This window comes from Eptesicus fuscus, chromosome 23 (genome assembly GCF_027574615.1).
Source record: "Eptesicus fuscus isolate TK198812 chromosome 23, DD_ASM_mEF_20220401, whole genome shotgun sequence".
Lineage (NCBI taxonomy): Eukaryota > Metazoa > Chordata > Mammalia > Chiroptera > Vespertilionidae > Eptesicus > Eptesicus fuscus.
Genome location: NC_072495.1, coordinates 15,129,663 through 15,145,990, shown reverse-complemented (window position 1 = coordinate 15,145,990; position 16,328 = coordinate 15,129,663). Strand labels below are relative to the sequence as shown.

General features: G+C 58.2%; 2 protein-coding genes across 6 annotated transcripts in view; one reads left to right on the top strand and one right to left on the bottom strand.

The window, feature by feature from the left end:
• KIRREL3 (kirre like nephrin family adhesion molecule 3) overlaps window positions 1-5,690 on the top strand; it is a gene marked incomplete at its 5' end in the record, with an annotated part of 91,752 nt that extends 86,062 nt beyond the window's left edge. The window contains 4 exons of the mRNA XM_054712574.1: window positions 1,143-1,250; window positions 2,664-2,773; window positions 4,572-4,658; window positions 5,231-5,690. Of these exons, the coding sequence (XP_054568549.1) occupies window positions 1,143-1,250; window positions 2,664-2,773; window positions 4,572-4,658; window positions 5,231-5,674 (749 nt within the window). The remainder of the gene's footprint in view (window positions 1-1,142; window positions 1,251-2,663; window positions 2,774-4,571; window positions 4,659-5,230) is intronic.
• A 9,771-nt stretch (window positions 5,691-15,461) lies between these two features.
• ST3GAL4 (ST3 beta-galactoside alpha-2,3-sialyltransferase 4) overlaps window positions 15,462-16,328 on the bottom strand; it is a 42,111-nt gene continuing 41,244 nt past the window's right edge. For all 5 annotated transcript variants that reach the window (XM_054712738.1, XM_054712734.1, XM_054712735.1 and 2 more), the window contains exon 11: window positions 15,462-16,137. In XM_054712738.1, coding sequence (XP_054568713.1) covers window positions 16,051-16,137 — 87 coding nt within the window. In that variant the 3' untranslated portion in view covers window positions 15,462-16,050. The remainder of the gene's footprint in view (window positions 16,138-16,328) is intronic.

Here is a 16,328-nt window from a genome sequence, read left to right as displayed (position 1 = left end):
GCTCAGAAGTAATGGCGTCTGGGCTGTACAGAGCCTGGGAGATTGGGCGGCTGCTGTGTGATACAGTGGACGGAGCTGGGCGGGATCGGAGTGGGGCAGAGTGGGGGTTGGGGGGGGAGGGACAAGAGGAGACCCAGATTTGCCCTGGCCCCACTGATGCTGAGTGCCCTTGACCAAGTCGCTTGACTTCTCTGGGCCTCCGTGTTTCCATCTGTCAGTGAGAGATGTGGACTCAGTGGGCCCTCAGGTCTCGGGGCCCCTGCAGTCTCTAGTTCTATTCCCCATGGACTATTCCGGGCCCCAAATCGTGTGCTCAGGACCCATATGCAGCCACAAAGGCCAGGGCTATCTGGAAGAGCACCCCGCAAACCCCCACCCCAACACCACCCTCCCTACCCTCATCTCTGCTGGGCTGGGGCAGGCACAGACCACAGAGACCCAACTGGGAGCAGGGCGTTGCCTAGCTGCAGTCCTGGGCCCCTTGAGAAAGCTTGCCAGGATGCCCAGAGGACTGGCCTAGGAGAGGAAGGAGCAGGACTTGGTGGCGGGGGGGGGGGGCCAAGGAAAAAGGGCCCTTCTCCCAAGACGGGCCTCTGACACCTACAACTGCAGATGCCCAGCAGGCCCCTAGGGGGCGCTGCTCCAACCTGAGCACTAATTCTAAAGGCTGGGTGTCTGTGCCCAGCCTCTTGTACCTGGGAAACAGACGAGAAGGAAAATGCAAACCGAACGGACAAGGACAGTGACCCCAGTCATTTTTCAAAGACAAGCCAGGGCTTACGATTCTTCAGCCACTGCGTGATAGACCGGCTTAACCCCCGGAGACCTAACCGTGCCAGCCTTGCCTCTCACCTCCCCTGTCCCCTCCCCGGCCCCCCTCCTATGTCTGCTCGCCTCCCTCTCCCACCACCACTGCTCCCCTGTCTTCCTCCTGCCCTCTCCCCCTCCCCATGTCCCACCTGAGCTGCCCTGTTGGACTCTACCTGGGCCTGCCCGGCGCCCCCTACAGGCACTTCCCGGAAGGGCCCTGTGCAGGGCTCTAGCCCCGCTTGGCAGAGGCTGCACCCCAGGGAACTGGTGAGGCCCCGGGGAGCGTGGGTCTGTTGGCTCCCTGGTCAGCTGTACCTGCTTCTCTCCCACAGAGTCCGTGCCGATGGCCGTCATCATCGGGGTGGCCGTGGGAGCCGGCGTGGCCTTCCTCGTGCTCATGGCAACCATCGTGGCCTTCTGCTGTGCCCGCTCCCAGAGAAGTACGGGAGGGGACCCGGGATCTCGGGGAGGGGGACAGAGAGAAAGCCAGGCTTAGGCCTCCCCGAGAGCAAGGGAGCAGGAGGCGCCCTGGTGGTGCTGGGAGCTGCGGGCAGGGATGGGCCGTGTGCGTCTCCATACGAGCAGTGCTTTGCGGGCGTCGGGCACGGAGAGGGCACTCCGCCGAGGGGAAGCTGGACTGCACTAACCCCTCCCCCCGCCCCCCGTGACAGGGCAGTCGGCCAGCACTGGGGATGGCCCACGTGTAGCCAGAGAGAACGCTAGCAATCCTGCCCTCCGAGGCCAGCGAGTCCAACCTGAAAAGCTGGTCACCCACACACAAAAAACAGAAAGGAGTCACTTTGTACAGACTTTTAAAGGCCTTCCTTCCGCCACGGGCAATCAAATCTCGCATCCTTGAAGGTCGTGTGCGAGTTCCCATCCCGGACACAGCGCTGACGTCCCATGTGACGGACACACGCAGACGTGTCCGATGGGATGGCAGCTCAGAGGTGGAGACAGCGCAGGCACAGTCCTCTGGTCCTGCTTCCTCTACATGGGAGCTTGGGCGGGGCCGCAACGACCCCAGCCTCAGTTTCCCCGGGTGTAACAGTCAGGGGATAGGGGACCTGACTGGTGTGACCCCACGCAGCCCTCACACGGTGCTGTGAGCACAAGGCGGGCGTGAATAATCAGAGGAAGCCTGCCCCCTCCACCACGTGGCAGCCTTCGCTATGGGAGAGAGCTGGTGCTCCCCTTACGCCCCCTCCCCTCCACGCTCAGCCGCCGGGACGCCCCCAGCGGTGTGGTCTCAGGACCCCCCTCGCCACTCTCTCCGTGGAAACTCTAGGGCAGCAGATTTTAGCCAGAATTTTCTAACAAGTTGCCAACTGAAGATCGGCTGCCTCCTCTAGAATTCGCCCAGTCTCCATCCTGAAAGCACAGGCTCAGGAGCGGGACCCCCGCACGGCAGGGATATCTCTGCTTCGGGCGGGAGGTTGACCAGTAGGTCCTTTCTAACAGGTGCGTGATGCTCTGAAGGGGGAGCTCAGAGCCTGCTACAGGGGGTCAGAGAAGACCCCCAGAAGCGGGGAGACTTTAGTAGCATGAGAGGGCCTGGCTCTGAGTGGTGGACGAAGGGGTGAGGACAGCCTCGTAAGCCCCGGAAATTGCAGTGACGGGCGGAGGTGCATGCAACCGGGAGCCCACAGGGGCAGAGCTCCGAGGCCCAGAGCCCTCAGCTCATCTAGACAGGGTCCTGCTGGCAGGTGGGACGTGGTGAAGCCGCAGGGTTCTGGGGCTGGAGGGTAAACTCCGGGGGCCACGGGGGTGTGGGAGGGGCTGGCCATCTCAGGCCCTGATGCCCGAGGATGCAGACGGAACCTGTCATCTCCACGTTCCTGTTTTACGTCCAGATCTCAAAGGTGTTGTGTCGGCCAAGAACGATATCCGCGTGGAGATCGTCCACAAGGAGCCTGCCGCTGGCAGGGAGGGCGAGGAGCACCCCACCATCAAGCAGCTGATGGTGAGAATGCTGTCCTACCCGCCCCCCCGCCCCAACCTCTGTGCCCCAAAGTCCTGGACGGCAAGCGCCCCCGGAGCCTGAGGTGCTTCATGAAGCAGCGCATCAGTCACGACGCGCCCTGCCCCCCATAACAGACCGGGCGCCTGCTCTCGGCCCACAGAGAATGACCCTGTGTCTGCTCTGCTGCGCTGGGTGTTCTAGAGACTCCAGAACATCTAAGGGGCTTGCACAGAACCTGGCCATTCGGTAGGGAGAGAAGACACGCATACATAGCCACAGGATGTTGCCATATGACTTATAATTCTACACACCTACACCCACAGATATCACAGATATTCAGTATATGCCCCATGTCCCAATAACACTCCCCCCCCCCCAAAAAAAAAAAAAAAAGTCTGCAAGAGGCATAGGTTCCTCTTCCGGAACTGACTTGCATACCGTAAGCAAATCAGAACTTCTCCAGCAGCCCACGCCTGCTCCTCCTCCTCCCAGCTGTGCACACAAACCTGAAAACACGGTTAGGAAACCCTCGCGGTGATCCGCTGCAGGGGGAAAGATCATGGGCTGCTCCGTGCCTCAGTCTCCTCATCTGGGAAATGGGGGTGAAAGTCAGAGTACACGGGCCATGCTGAGGGCTAAGGTGGCAAACCCCCAGAGCCTGCGGAGCACAGCAAGCTCTCCAGAGATGGCAGCTGTCTTGTGCAGAAATGCCACATGGGGAGCCGCTGCTGAGGTTATGCAGATTAATTAACACACCTACTGTGTGCTGCGTGTGCTTTAATTGATACCTTAAATGTAAGTGTTACTTTAATTCTCGGAAATTTAGGGCAATGCCACTGCATTCACTCCTCCGGCACCAACAGGACATTGGTAACAGCCCTACTCTGTGTAGATCAGGCACTGCACTAGGCCCTGGCAAACCAAGGAATTAATCAAAAACATTAGATATGATTCCACCCCAAAAGCAAGCATCTAGGTCAATGACCACAATACCGAAGGCGCTGTACCAGGTGTGCCGAGGGCCGAACGAGAAACAGGAAGTGGTCCTTTTCTTCAGCATTTTCGTGTCGGTTAAGGAAGAACACTTAGTACATCTACGTCATTGCTGTGTGGCCCAAGGTCACCGTGATTGACTGCGGCTCCTTCTGAATGCCTTCCCTGAGCCCAGCCCTGATGATACCCTGCTCTGCGGGGGTGGGGGCCCCCGGCCTGTGCCCACTGGTTGAGGTTCTGCAATGATTGTTTTTATTGATTTTTCAGAGAGAGAGGAAGGGAGAGGGATAGAGAGAGAGAAACATTAATGATGAGAGAGAATCATTGATCGGCTGCCTCCTGCACACCCCCTACTGGGGATCCAGCTCACAACCCTGGGAATCGAACCGGTGACTTCCTGGTTCATGGATCGACGCTGAGCTACGCTGGCTGGGCGAGGTTCCGTAATTATTTACCTACAGATCCATCATCCCGATGAGAACAGCTGTATCTTAATCTCTGTGTACCTGGCCCTTAGCACAGTGCTTGCCCTGAAAATTCGGTAAATGCTCAATGAATTGAACTGAATCAGCCAAGTGAGAGCTCTGTAGGGAAGTAAGCTCAGTCTTAGAGACCTGCCCCTCACCCACCCTCCCCACCCCCTCACCCCCGCTCCTGAGTCCTTCACCTGCCTCCTGTGGGTGGGCCGGGCAGTGGGAGGCAGAGATGGCAGGCTTCTTTCGAGCTGGCCTCTCCGTCTCTTCCCTGGGGCGAGTGGGCGTTTGCCCCACCCCCTGCCCGCTGAGCAGCCGTCTTTGGGTTGCAGATGGACCGGGGAGAATTCCAACAAGACTCCGTCCTCAAGCAGCTCGAGGTCCTCAAAGAAGAAGAGAAGGAGTTTCAGAACCTGAAGGTAGGCCTGGGCCCCGAGCTGTAGGACTGGGTGTCCCCAAGCCCCTGTCCAGACAGACAATGGCAGCAAATAGCAGAGCAAGGCCAGAGGTCACCTTGGGGACAGGTGCCTCTGCTCTCCCTAAGGTGGGACACCCCCCCCCGCCCCCCGCCCACGAGCACCTGCTGTCTCAGCCCCACACTAAGGAGGCAATGAGTTCAGGTTGAGGTCCCACCGTTCTCCTCTCCCACGGCCTTTTCACAGATGCATCTGAAAACTAAGTATCCGTGTTCTGGACACAAAAAAAAAAAAAACACAAAAAAAACAAAGTCTGGTTCTCAAAGGGCCTTGCATTGTGCTGGCATAACTAAACGTACCCCGCACCCTCCCTGCAGCGCCCTCCCTCTGGGCTGCCACCCGAACACCTGGGAGCCCTCTCTTCTCCAGGGTAACCCTTCCAGACCCCCTCCCCACTGTCCCCCCTCCCGTCTGTCCGCACCCCGGCCGTCCCGGGTAAGGAAGGCCGGCTCAGCCTCGGAAGCTCAGCGCAGCCTGCCCGCCCCTGACGCTGCTCTGCTCTGACCCCACCCCAGGACCCCACCAATGGCTACTACAGCGTCAACACCTTCAAGGAGCACCACTCCACCCCCACCATCTCGCTGTCCAGCTGCCAGCCGGACCTGCGCCCCGCGGGCAAGCAGCGCGTGCCCACGGGCATGTCCTTCACCAACATCTACAGCACCCTGAGCGGCCAGGCCCGCCTCTATGACTACAGCCAGAGGTTCGTGCTGGGCATGGGCAGCTCGTCCATCGAGCTCTGCGAGCGCGAGTTCCAGCGGGGCTCCCTCAGCGACAGCAGCTCCTTCCTGGACACGCAGTGCGACAGCAGCGTCAGCAGCAGCGGCAAGCAGGACGGCTACGTGCAGTTCGACAAGGCCAGCAAGGCCTCGGCCTCCTCCTCCCACCACTCGCAGTCCTCCTCGCAGAACTCCGACCCCAGCCGACCCCTGCAGCGGCGGATGCAGACTCACGTCTGAGGATCTCGGTCCAGCCCCGGCAGCGGGGGAGCGGGGAGAGGGGGGAACTGGGGCCACCGCACATCCTGGCTCTCCAGATAACACGGGGACTTTGTAGAGGGCCCCAGAACCGGCAGCCTCCAGGACAGCCCGAGTGCCTCTGCCACCTCAGCACCCTCCTGCGAAGCCCCGATCAAGCACAAATCTGGGTCCCCAGAGGCCGAGGCAGAGGCGAGAGGTGGGGGTGCAGCTGAGCGCCATGCTCCCTGCCGGACACTGGGTGGTCCCCAGCCCTTTCCTGGAGGCCCCTCCCGAGCGCTCCTCCCACAGGCACTAGAGGCAGCTAGGACTTGGCTTTAATGAAACTGCCGCTCACTCTCCAGCCTCCCCGTGAGCTCTGCCCCTTATGCTGCCCAAAAGCTCTCCCCCTGCGCCTGTGCCCCTGCCCAACGCTAGGGAGAAGAAGCAGGGGGGGAAGGCTTCCCCCGGACACGGAGCTGCCCCAGCGCCCCAGCGCCCTCTGCTGCTCAGAGCCAGGCATGGCCTGGCCACAGGACCAGCTCTCACACCCTGGCTGGCAGCCTGCCCCCAATTTGTTCGGTGTTTCTCGTGTCCATACTCTTGCAGTTCTGTCCCTGGACTGATGCCTCTCTGAACTCTGAGGTGGGACCGGCCCGATCAGAGACTGGTGTCCTGGGAGGCGGGGGAGGGGGGGATGGGAGCACCTCACCTGGGGAGCACCTCACCTGACACGCCCCCTCCCAGGCCGTGAGCCTCGCGCCTTCCCACCCGCCCTGCTTTGCATAGTCCCCTCTCCTCTCCCCGCACATCTGAGTTCATACAAGGGGTGAGGGTGCTTCTTTGGTCACGGGACGGTGTTTCCTGGGAGAGGTAGGTGTGAGGGGACTAGAGGTCAGGGCTTTAAGATGATAACAAGACCGGGCTTTCTCAGCTGATGAGACTCCAGGGCCCCGGATCCACACCAGGAGCCGTGGCCCTGTCTTCAGGGAGACTCTGTGGGCAAGAGAGAAAGCCTGTCAGCGCCGCCCCGCTCCTGCTCAGCACCCGAGAATAAATGTTAGGGTTGTTCCTCCAGCTCATTCGCTCTTCCCTTTTGTTCCCGCACCGCCACCGGAGGAACCCAGCGCTCTGGGGCCCACGGCTCTTTGCCCTCGTCTGATCCGATTTTCCTAGACAATGGAGGCAGCCCGTAGCGCAGGTTGTGGTGGCGGCCCAGAGCTCTCCGCGTGGCGGTGCCCAACCAGGAGGGGTGCAAAAGCAGGGCTCACCAAGCACCTGGCTCATGCCATGTCCAGCTCACAGGCCACGTGGCCCAGCAGGGTCCCTGGAGGGTCACTGGAGCTCTTTCCGCAACATTCTGCAAGGGAAGTGCCCTTCTTTGGGGGTTCAGGGGAGGAGGCCCTCTTCCAAGCATCCATGGCATCAAAAACCACAACCCTCCAAGACTGGAACCACGCCCCAAGGGTGGCCTCGCTTGGGTGGGAAGCTTGCTGTCGTGACAGAAGAGGGGAAGGGATGGGTACACAGAGGCAAGTTGTAGAGGGCTCGTTCAGGGAGCAGGAGTCCAATGGAGCTTTGGAGAACCCAAAGGGTCCCTAAGGTTGGCGTTCCCCGTACGTTTTAGACCCTTCTCCAACTCCCTCTATAGTCCTTACCATCATGGGAACCGCCACCACAAAGGTCTGTGTTTCTTTCCATACCCCGAGTCCTCGGATGGCCCCAAACCACAGGTTTGCCCGCTGCCTTCGTAGCACCTCCACCCGGGAGGATGTTGAGTTTCCACACGTTTCCTGTTTCTGCAGAACTCCCAGGGCCCCAGATGGCTTCCTTTGCGGCCCCCCAAACCCGAGGGGGAAGAAACTGATGAGAAGTAGAAGTATACACCCCAGTCCCCTATCCTGCTTCTCGTACCATTCTGGCCTCGCCCAGATGCCAGGGTATTGGCCCCTGAGCCCTCTAGGTTAACCTTGACGAGACTTCTCCTTTCCACGTATGGGTTGCCTTTGCCAAAAGGGAACAAGATCCCAAGACCAGATGCAAAATGCCTTGGTGTGCTAGAATAAGGAAGGGCGACTTCAGAGGGTTTGCCCATTCATTCGTCTGCTCTTCCCCGCCCTGGACGTGGGTGGGAAGTCTTCCTCCTAACCCCCACCACAGCCTTCCTTGCCCCTTGCCCTCTGCCCCCCCCACACACACACACACACACACGCCCATACACAGCTTTCATAATGGGTTGAAGGCGACCATTCTTTCCGGAAACCCAAGGTTATGACTCAGAATCTCCAGAAGCACAGGGAAGAAAGCTGTTCTCCCGGAGAACAGACGGAGCTGGTCTCCCGTCCTCCTGCGGGCACTCCCCGAGTAAGAAGGTGGACTGTCGTGGAAGGGAGCCGAGTCCTGACGGGGCCGAGCAGTCCAGACTCAGCCAGCCCGTGCCCAACGCCCTGACTTCCTCCAATGCACAAACACAGCAAAGACTGCCGAAGGGACGGGAGGTCGGGGGCCAGGCCTTCCTTGGCCAAAGTTGTGTGTGTGTGTGCGTGTGTGTGTGTGTGTGGCAGCAAGCAGGGGAAAATTAGCAGCATCCGGGCTTCTGGAATGTTGAGGCGTTGGGAAGAGCCTCGCCTGAGCTGTGTGCATCCCTCAATTGTCTCCAGCCCTACGTACTTCTCCCACAGGAGCGAGTGTGCAAAAACGCTGGTAAAGGAAGGTGTAAAAAACAAACAAACAAACAAAAACTTTAAAGCCATGGGTAGCCCTGAATTCCCCTGTAGGTGATTTCAAATGAACTGAAATGAGTCCACATTGGTAACCTTACTGAATGCTCACAATTCGACCAAGTCTGACCATCTTACAGGCAAGGGAATGAGGCTTAGAGAGAGGCCAAAAGACTTGCCCAAGGTTCCAGAGCGAGCGGGTGGCACACAGGAGATTTCAACACCCGTGATTTCCTCTGTGAAATGTGCCCACTCCACAGTTGCGACTCAAGGCCACTGTCATCGGAGACGGTGATGAACCGGCCTGTGGTCAAGGCCATCTGCTTGCACCCGCTCTGGGGTGGCTGAGCCGGGACGGAAGGCGGGGCTGGCATCCTCCACCTCCAGTCCCCGAATGACCTGGAAAGACCACAGCTCCCCGGGAAACAAAGCCATTCAGTGTATCAGGTCCCCCCCCCCTCCCCCCCGCTCCCCGACCAAGGCCAGTGTCCAGTTTGCTGATAGTTTTTAAATTCACTGTTGGCTCCGAGTCCCTGGCCGGGAGCCCGGTTTCTCGTTCTCAGGCTCGCTATCAGTCTGCAGAGGCCAGAGTTGTTTCCACCACCTCTTCAGCTTTCCCGGGACAGGAAGCGCTGTCGCTGGAGGAGCTGAGGACCACATGGGATCCGGGCCTGGCCCAGCCTACGGACACCAGTGCTGCAGAGCCATAGGCCTCGGGGCTTCCGGAGAGGAAGGCACCCGGGGACATGGCAGCAAGCACGCTGCTGTCCTAGGGAGATTTCTCAGCACGGGAGTCGCATTTCTCTCTTCCCGTCGGTATGGGGAGGCATATGGACTGTGTATGGCATTTGCTATCTAGGAATCAGCACGAAAACCCCAAGGTACGCGCCCCAAGTTCAAGGAGCTCTTCCCAGGTACTGTGTGTGGCCTGTGATGGCACCAGAAGAGAAGGCCAAGGCCGTCCTGCCATCAGTTTCTTCTCTAGGAAGTTTCCCTACCGGAGAAACTCTTTATTAAAATAAAAGCATACAGATTTAAATAAAAACCAGCCTCATGTGCATATAGGTTTTTGTTTAACATACCTCTCGGTGTGCCTACCTGAAGGAACAAAACACGTAGACATCAACCTACGACATCTCAGCCAAACCTTGAATGTGACTTCCCCTTTGGAAAAAAAAGTCTCTTAGGAGCCTCTTACCTAAGTTGTTTGCAGATGTGACCACGTGCCAGCCGTGTGCTGCGCGAACATCAAAACTCCCAGCAACCTTGGCGAGATCGATCGCTGATAGAGACCTCTCAGCCTGACCTTTGCTTCTCACGTCCAGTAAGGCTCCCAAGGCCTTTTCCCTGACTCCCTCCGCTTCGGTCTTCCTAACTAGGCCATCAGCTGAGAAAAACCGAGGAAATTCCAAGCTACCCTTCTTCCTAAAAATGAGGACTTGTTTTCCCCGGTGAATCCATTGTTGATGTAGGAGAGGATCCTCCATTCTTCCCCTGACTGCTGTTCCTCCTGGTTCCCTCTCCCCGCCCCTCTAAGGGCTGGTCTCTGACATTCACGGAAATCTTTCGTTACCACGGATCCTGAAGTTTTACTCCTGCCCTAGCCGAGAGGAAGTGAAAGGGAGGGAGAGAGAGATAGAGAGAGAGAGAGAGAGAGAGGAACATCAATGATGAGAGAGAATCATTGATTGGCTGCCTTCTGCACTCCCCCTCCCAACCCCCATTAGGGGCCGAGCCCTCAACCTGGGCATGTGCCCTGACCAGGAATCGAACCGTGACCTCCGGGTTCATAGGTTAACGCTCAACCAACCACTGAGCCATGCCAGCCGGGCTTAGCCCTCGTCTTTAAAAGGCCTTTGGTGAACACACACGGTTCACATTGACTGTGGTCTACATCCCTGGTGCCGATAGCCGCCTGCCACTCCATGTTCCCAGCTCTCCCCTCTGGAACAGTCTGCTGAGCCTCCCCACAGGGCTGGGGCCTCCTCCACCCCTGGGCCACCCATGCTCCCGGAGCCCACAGACCGGGGAGGTCAGCCATGCAAAGGCATCTAGCTCCTTCGGCTGCGTCTTCACCCCGAGGCCCTGGGAAATGTCTCGGATTGCCATGAGAGCACTCAAGGGTGCCCTTTATAGCTGTCTTTCTTGTGGTGAATCTGAAGTTCTGGATTCAAAGACGATGTAGGCGACGTCTCAGGAAACAGGACTTGGGAGGACTGGGGTCTTCGTAAGTGAAGCTCCTGTGACATCCGCTCCTAGTGGTGCCAGAGGAGAAGTGCTGCTTGGGATAGGACCTGAATACAGGGAGTCTCCCCCCGAAGGTCACCCCAAAGTCAGGTCCAGGTCACCCCAAAGTCAAGTTCAGGTGGATTACGTTAAAGATGCTGCCTTTTCCTGCCTTGTAAGAAAATGAAAAGGGCCCTGAGTCTTGATGCCCACGGACTAGAAAATACCGTATTTTCCGGCGTATAAGACGACTTTTTAACCCAGGAAAATCTTCTCAAAAGTCGGGGGTCGTCTTATACGCCGGGTGTCATCTATAGGGCGGGTATATCCCAAACTATATTTTAACTGGAAAAGTTGGGGGTCGTCTTATACGCCCAGTCGTCTTATACGCCGGAAAATACGGGTACATTTGTGACAGTAATGAACTGGGGAGAAATGCTGAGGAAAGAAGGCAGCAGGCACAAAGTGAGGTGCATAAGGATTCAGGGCTTCCATAGAAGAGCTTTTAGATACGAATCCCCATTCGGCTTCTCACCGGAAGTTTCTCTCGCTCTCCTGCCAGGCAGGCGCCACCAGCGGGGCACAGGCCACAGAGAAAGAGAACGAACAGATCGCTTTCTGAAGTTAGGGCTGAGACACCCAAAAAGGTCAGAGGGTTTAGACATCTCACCGACTGAGACTGTCTCCTCACCCTCCGTAGAGAGAGTCTCCCCACTAATTTCCACGCTTGTGATTTCTTCCCCTCGGGACAGAAACCCATTTTCAAGCAGGAGAAGATACTCTTTAAGCGTTAAAGTGGGTGATTATGTAAACAGTGTTTGAAGGAGCCTCAGAATAATAGACGGTTCTGGAATAGCTTAGTTCAGTGATTCCAACTTCAATCCCCTAGTGTGATTTCAACATCTGAGCCTTCTCTCATTCCCTCCACCCAACTCCACCTTCCCAGTCTTGCAAGATTCCTGAGAGGAAGCCGTGCCTCTGTTGAGGGGTGGGTGCCCTTGAAAATGTTAAGTTTTCCCCAGGAACCTGGAATCTGCCTTCCAACGTTCGTTTTTTCCCTAGAAACTTCTGTCAGATCCTCTGTGCTCACCCTTACAGACAGGACTGTGATCTCTCCCACCCGATTCCAGTCCTGTGTACCCCCTTACGTGAAGGAGCGGAGCCTTCCGATACATTTGGGCTCCCCCTATATTTGACACCTGAGACTTGAGGTTCACCTTCCCGCCTCATTTCATCGGTGGAAAATCCCAAGACCTCTAACCAGAGAGGTAAACTTGTTGAGAAAGAACTGGAATGGCAAACAGGCTGTAAACACACACACACACACACACACACACACACACACACACTCCCTTCCTTAAACTTCTAAGTTGGAAGAATTTCCCTGGAACCATGTCTGGTACGGAACCATGGGGATGCTCAAAGCTAACACAGAGCTTTCTGAAGCTGTGATTAAGGCACCAGAAAAGATCAGAAGGTTTAGACAATCCAACCGACTGACGTGGTCTCCTCACCCTCCGTTTAGGAACCTACCGTGTGTGGTACGTGTGCCGCGTGCCATCGAAATGGATAACGTCTCCCCAAACCCCGAAGAAAGGCACCTGCCTTCAACATGAAAATCACTCCCAGAGAGCGGTTTGACCTCGCTGCTCATTGTTTGGTTATGCAAAGCCTGCATTTGAGTCATTTCGCTGGTGTCGTACCCTTCCTTTGCTTGTGGGTGACAAAGGCTTTTCGGTCAGCAGGAAAGGTTACTCTGTACCGGGCAACTAGTTGACCCTCCAGCTGTCCCTCACCTGATTCGTTCCCTTTCTGGTTTTTCCCATGATGCAAGGCAGCTTTCCAATCTAATATTGATATCATACTTTACAGTCTACCAGGGGTCCTCAAACTTTTTAAACAGGGGGCCAGTTCACTGTCCCTCAGACCGTTGGAGGGCCGGACTCTAGTTAAAAAAAAAAAAAGCTATGAACAAATTCCTATGCACACTGCACATATCTTATTTTGAAGTAAAAAAAACAAAACGGCAAAAACACCCTCATGTGGCCCGCGGGCCGTAGTTTGAGGACGCCTGGCAGTGTGCCCATTCAATCCTTGAGACCTCACGCATGCGCAGTCACCGGCTGGGCTGATGACAGGAAGGTGGGAGTCGAACCCACGTGGCACCCCACTGTCTGCAGTGGTTGCGGGCATCCCACCTTTTCCCGCCTCACAGACCTGCTCCAAGCTCACACTTTTCGTAGACTAGTCGGCCTGCGGGGGCGTACTTATGTCCTTAGAAAAGGGAAAATAAAAACCCGAAGTGTCCAAAGGGAAGGCGCACCATTTGATGTGAACACAAAGTCTTTCCATGTGTTCGTGGGCTGGGTCAAAGCCCAACTCCTTGCCGAGCTCTGGCTGAGCTGGGGGTCCCTTCCCTTCCCAGGCCTCTGTGCAGGGCAGGGCTTGTAGGGTCTACACTGGACGGGCAGGTCTCTGTCACTTCCCCGCGTCCAGGTCTGGTCCCCAGGCCCCCGGGGGGGGGGGGGGTTCCCCACAGGACACGCTGCCGGGCAGGCTCCACCTCGGATGAGGCGTGCCCTGGCCGAGCCCCAGAGGCCTCGCTCAGCAGCGACCATCGCTGCCAGATTCCCACGGCCACCAAGCCGGCCCGCGCCCACCAGACAGCGCATGCGTACCGTGCCGCCCCTCCGCGCCCCACCGCGCCCCTCCGCGCCGGAGGGCGGGGCCCGCTGTGCCGGCTGCTCCTCCTGCGCGTGCGCCTGGTTAATGCCTCTCCAGGATGCGGGGGATTAGGATGGGCTTTGCTCGCAGACGGTGAACTTGAGAGACGCGTGAGGTCATCCCGGAGTCTAGACTGCTAGAGCAGTGGTTCTGAGTGCTCATTAAAATTCCAGATTCCTGCGCCCCAGCGCCCTGGGTAAGCCCCAAAAACCTGCGTTCTTAAATCGCCTCCAGATAGTACTGCTGCAAGCGGTGCTCCTTGGCTGGACACACCCTCTGATTCCAAGAAACGTAGGAATTGGGAGCCTGGGCGCGGAGAAATGGTGGATCCTACATAATGACGTGGAGCGCTGGTGTAGAACCCAGCCTGGGGGCTTGCGCTCCGCTGCCTGCCCCTCCTGTTGCCTTCCTGCCCACTCGGTTTAATCAGTCCCAGGCAGGCTGGCAGGCAGATCGCTCACACTGCTGGGCTAACTGCAGGGTGCAAGTCCCTTTCTCAGGACCAAGGAACCCCACCCAACCACGCCACATCAGAGCTCCGCGCTCAGCCCTGACTCGTGGCCCGTGCTGCCTCAGCCTGCACCCCGGAGAAAGCTGAGCCCACACCCCAAGGGAACGGTGGACGGTTTGGGTGTATGTACCCCATCCCCGTACACACTCTCGTCTGTATGCAGTCATGAAGGAATGTGTACGCCATCACAGGCATAACCCAACAAGAATGTAAAATGCTCCCGTGTCTACAGGCATGTGTGTGTGTGTGTGTGTGTGTGCGCGTGCGCACCCGCACATGTTGCATCTGGGGGGCCTGACCCATCCTTGTGTATTGGATTCTGGCTCCAGTTTAGGCGTGTTCAGTAAGGGGCAGTGACCCCAGTCCAGGACAGCTGGATCCTGTGTGCTGACAGACACTCTCAATGGCCCTGGATGGGGAAATCGATACTCCCTTGCATCCCCTCACGAGAAGCAGCTGGGGAGGCATCGGGGAGAAGAGCTGAGATCCCTGTGCCCGTGCTCACACCCTTCAGCAAGAGGACACCCCTCCACACCCCCACACTCCACACCCCCAGCAAAAGCCCGTGTGGGGCCCTATTTGCTTTCAGAACTCCCCCCCCCCCCCTCTCCCCTGGAGGGAGAGCAGCTAGCAAGTATTTCTGCCAGGATCCATCCCCTGCAGGGTCCTCGGGACCGCTCTGTGGGTGTTCCCGAGGCCACGCCAACCCTGTCAAGAAGTGTCCCTTTCCTCTGATCCTCCCGATCTCTGCCCTTTTCTCTCTGTCCTGTCCCAGCCCAGCCTCAAAACCTCAAGGCTGCAACTCCTTCCGAGAAAGCCAGGCACACAGCTGTGAGCCCCATTCCCTGGGAGGGGGGGGGGGGAGAAGGGGAGGGTCCGAGCTCTCCCTCCTGGCTCCAGATGTAAAGAAACAGCTGTGGGGTGGCAGGAAGCCCCGCTGGCAGCTCCGCAGGGCTTGGAAAGATGGAGAACATGGAGGGGAGAGACGGGCAAATGGCAGGACTATCATGATTCTAGAGACCCGGGGGGTGGGGGGGGGTGCATTTCACCCCCCTGGCCTGGCAACTGGCTGGCAGGCCTCGCCAAATCCCTTAGCTGCTACCCGGGCCCTGCCCATCCCGATCTTGGCAGGACCTTCCGTTGTGTGATTCCCAGTTAATCTGAGAAGGAAAACTTGGCTTCCTCTGCTGACTCCACCCCTGTCCTCAGACATCGCCCTGCACGGGATTTTTGAAAGTACAAGCTGGCGAGAGAAAGGAAGGAAGGAAGGTGGGAGAGGGTCCTGCCCCTCCTATCGGGCATCCTCCTGCCCCTCCCCGCCTCTAGGAAGTAAACCAGGATGCAGGATGCCAGCGGGGTGTCTGGCAGGTAGGGCTGCTCTGGGCACCACCTGCTCGCCTCCTACGCCAATGTGACAATGTATGCCTCGGCACCAAGCACTGGCCTCCCGAGTGAATTTCCTGAGGCACCGTGGCCTGCTCTGGGTCCCACGGGTCTTTAACGAGCCTGCCCACTGCCGGAGAGCGACCCATCGCCGCGGCCCACCACCCACCCACGCACCCCCCCCCCCACCCCCCAAATCTGAAAGGACACCGGGTATCACAACGGCTTTGTTTTAGGAAAAATAGTTTAATCTGTTTGGTACCTCTTTTCTAGATGAGGTTCCTTCTCCAGGGAACACCCCACCTCGGCTCTCCCCAGGCCCGCTGGGGGGAGCAGCCCCTCTCGGGAGGAACCCCACCCGCTCCAGACAACCCCCCTCCGGGGAGGCCTGCTCTGGGTCTAGGCCTCCGTGGGCCCATCACGTTTGTGTTTTTATAAAAAGTGGTCCGAACACTGTATATGCCCCCTTTTCTGGATGCCACGGGACCAGCCCACAGCACTTCCTTCCCGTTAATTAAATAGCCCATTAAATAACCTCCCGGCGCGGACAGGCAGGAGGCGTCCCAGCAACGAGCCCCCCGCCTCCGCTGGGCTCCCTCCGCCCCGGGCCTCCATCCTGGCGAGCTGGCCTCCACAGAGCAGCCGGGCATGGCCTCCTCTTGGGCCCGGCCAGTCCCGGGACCCCCGCACACACACACTCACAGGCGAGGGGGAGTCCAAGCCGGCCATGCTAGCACAGGCACCCCCCACGGCTATGGCTGGGGGTCGCTCAGGCAGCAGAGTGGGCAGACCGATGGGTACAGCTCCTGCCCAAGTCAGAAGTAAGTGAGGTTCTTGACGGCTCCGATTTCCAGCATCCGTTTGATGGCCAGGGCCTCCTGGGAGACGTTGTGGCCTGACCCCTGTGGAGGCAGCCGAGGAAGCAAGCTGAGGGATGCTGGGGATGTCCCTGGCCCTCCCACAGCCGCCCTCCCCCCCCCCCACAGCCCCTTCCCCAGGCTGCCTCTGAGAAGCAAGACAATCTGGTGGCCGAATCCAGGGGACACTGGCCTGGGAGTCCAGTGCGGGTTCTGACTCTGAGTGACCTCACCAC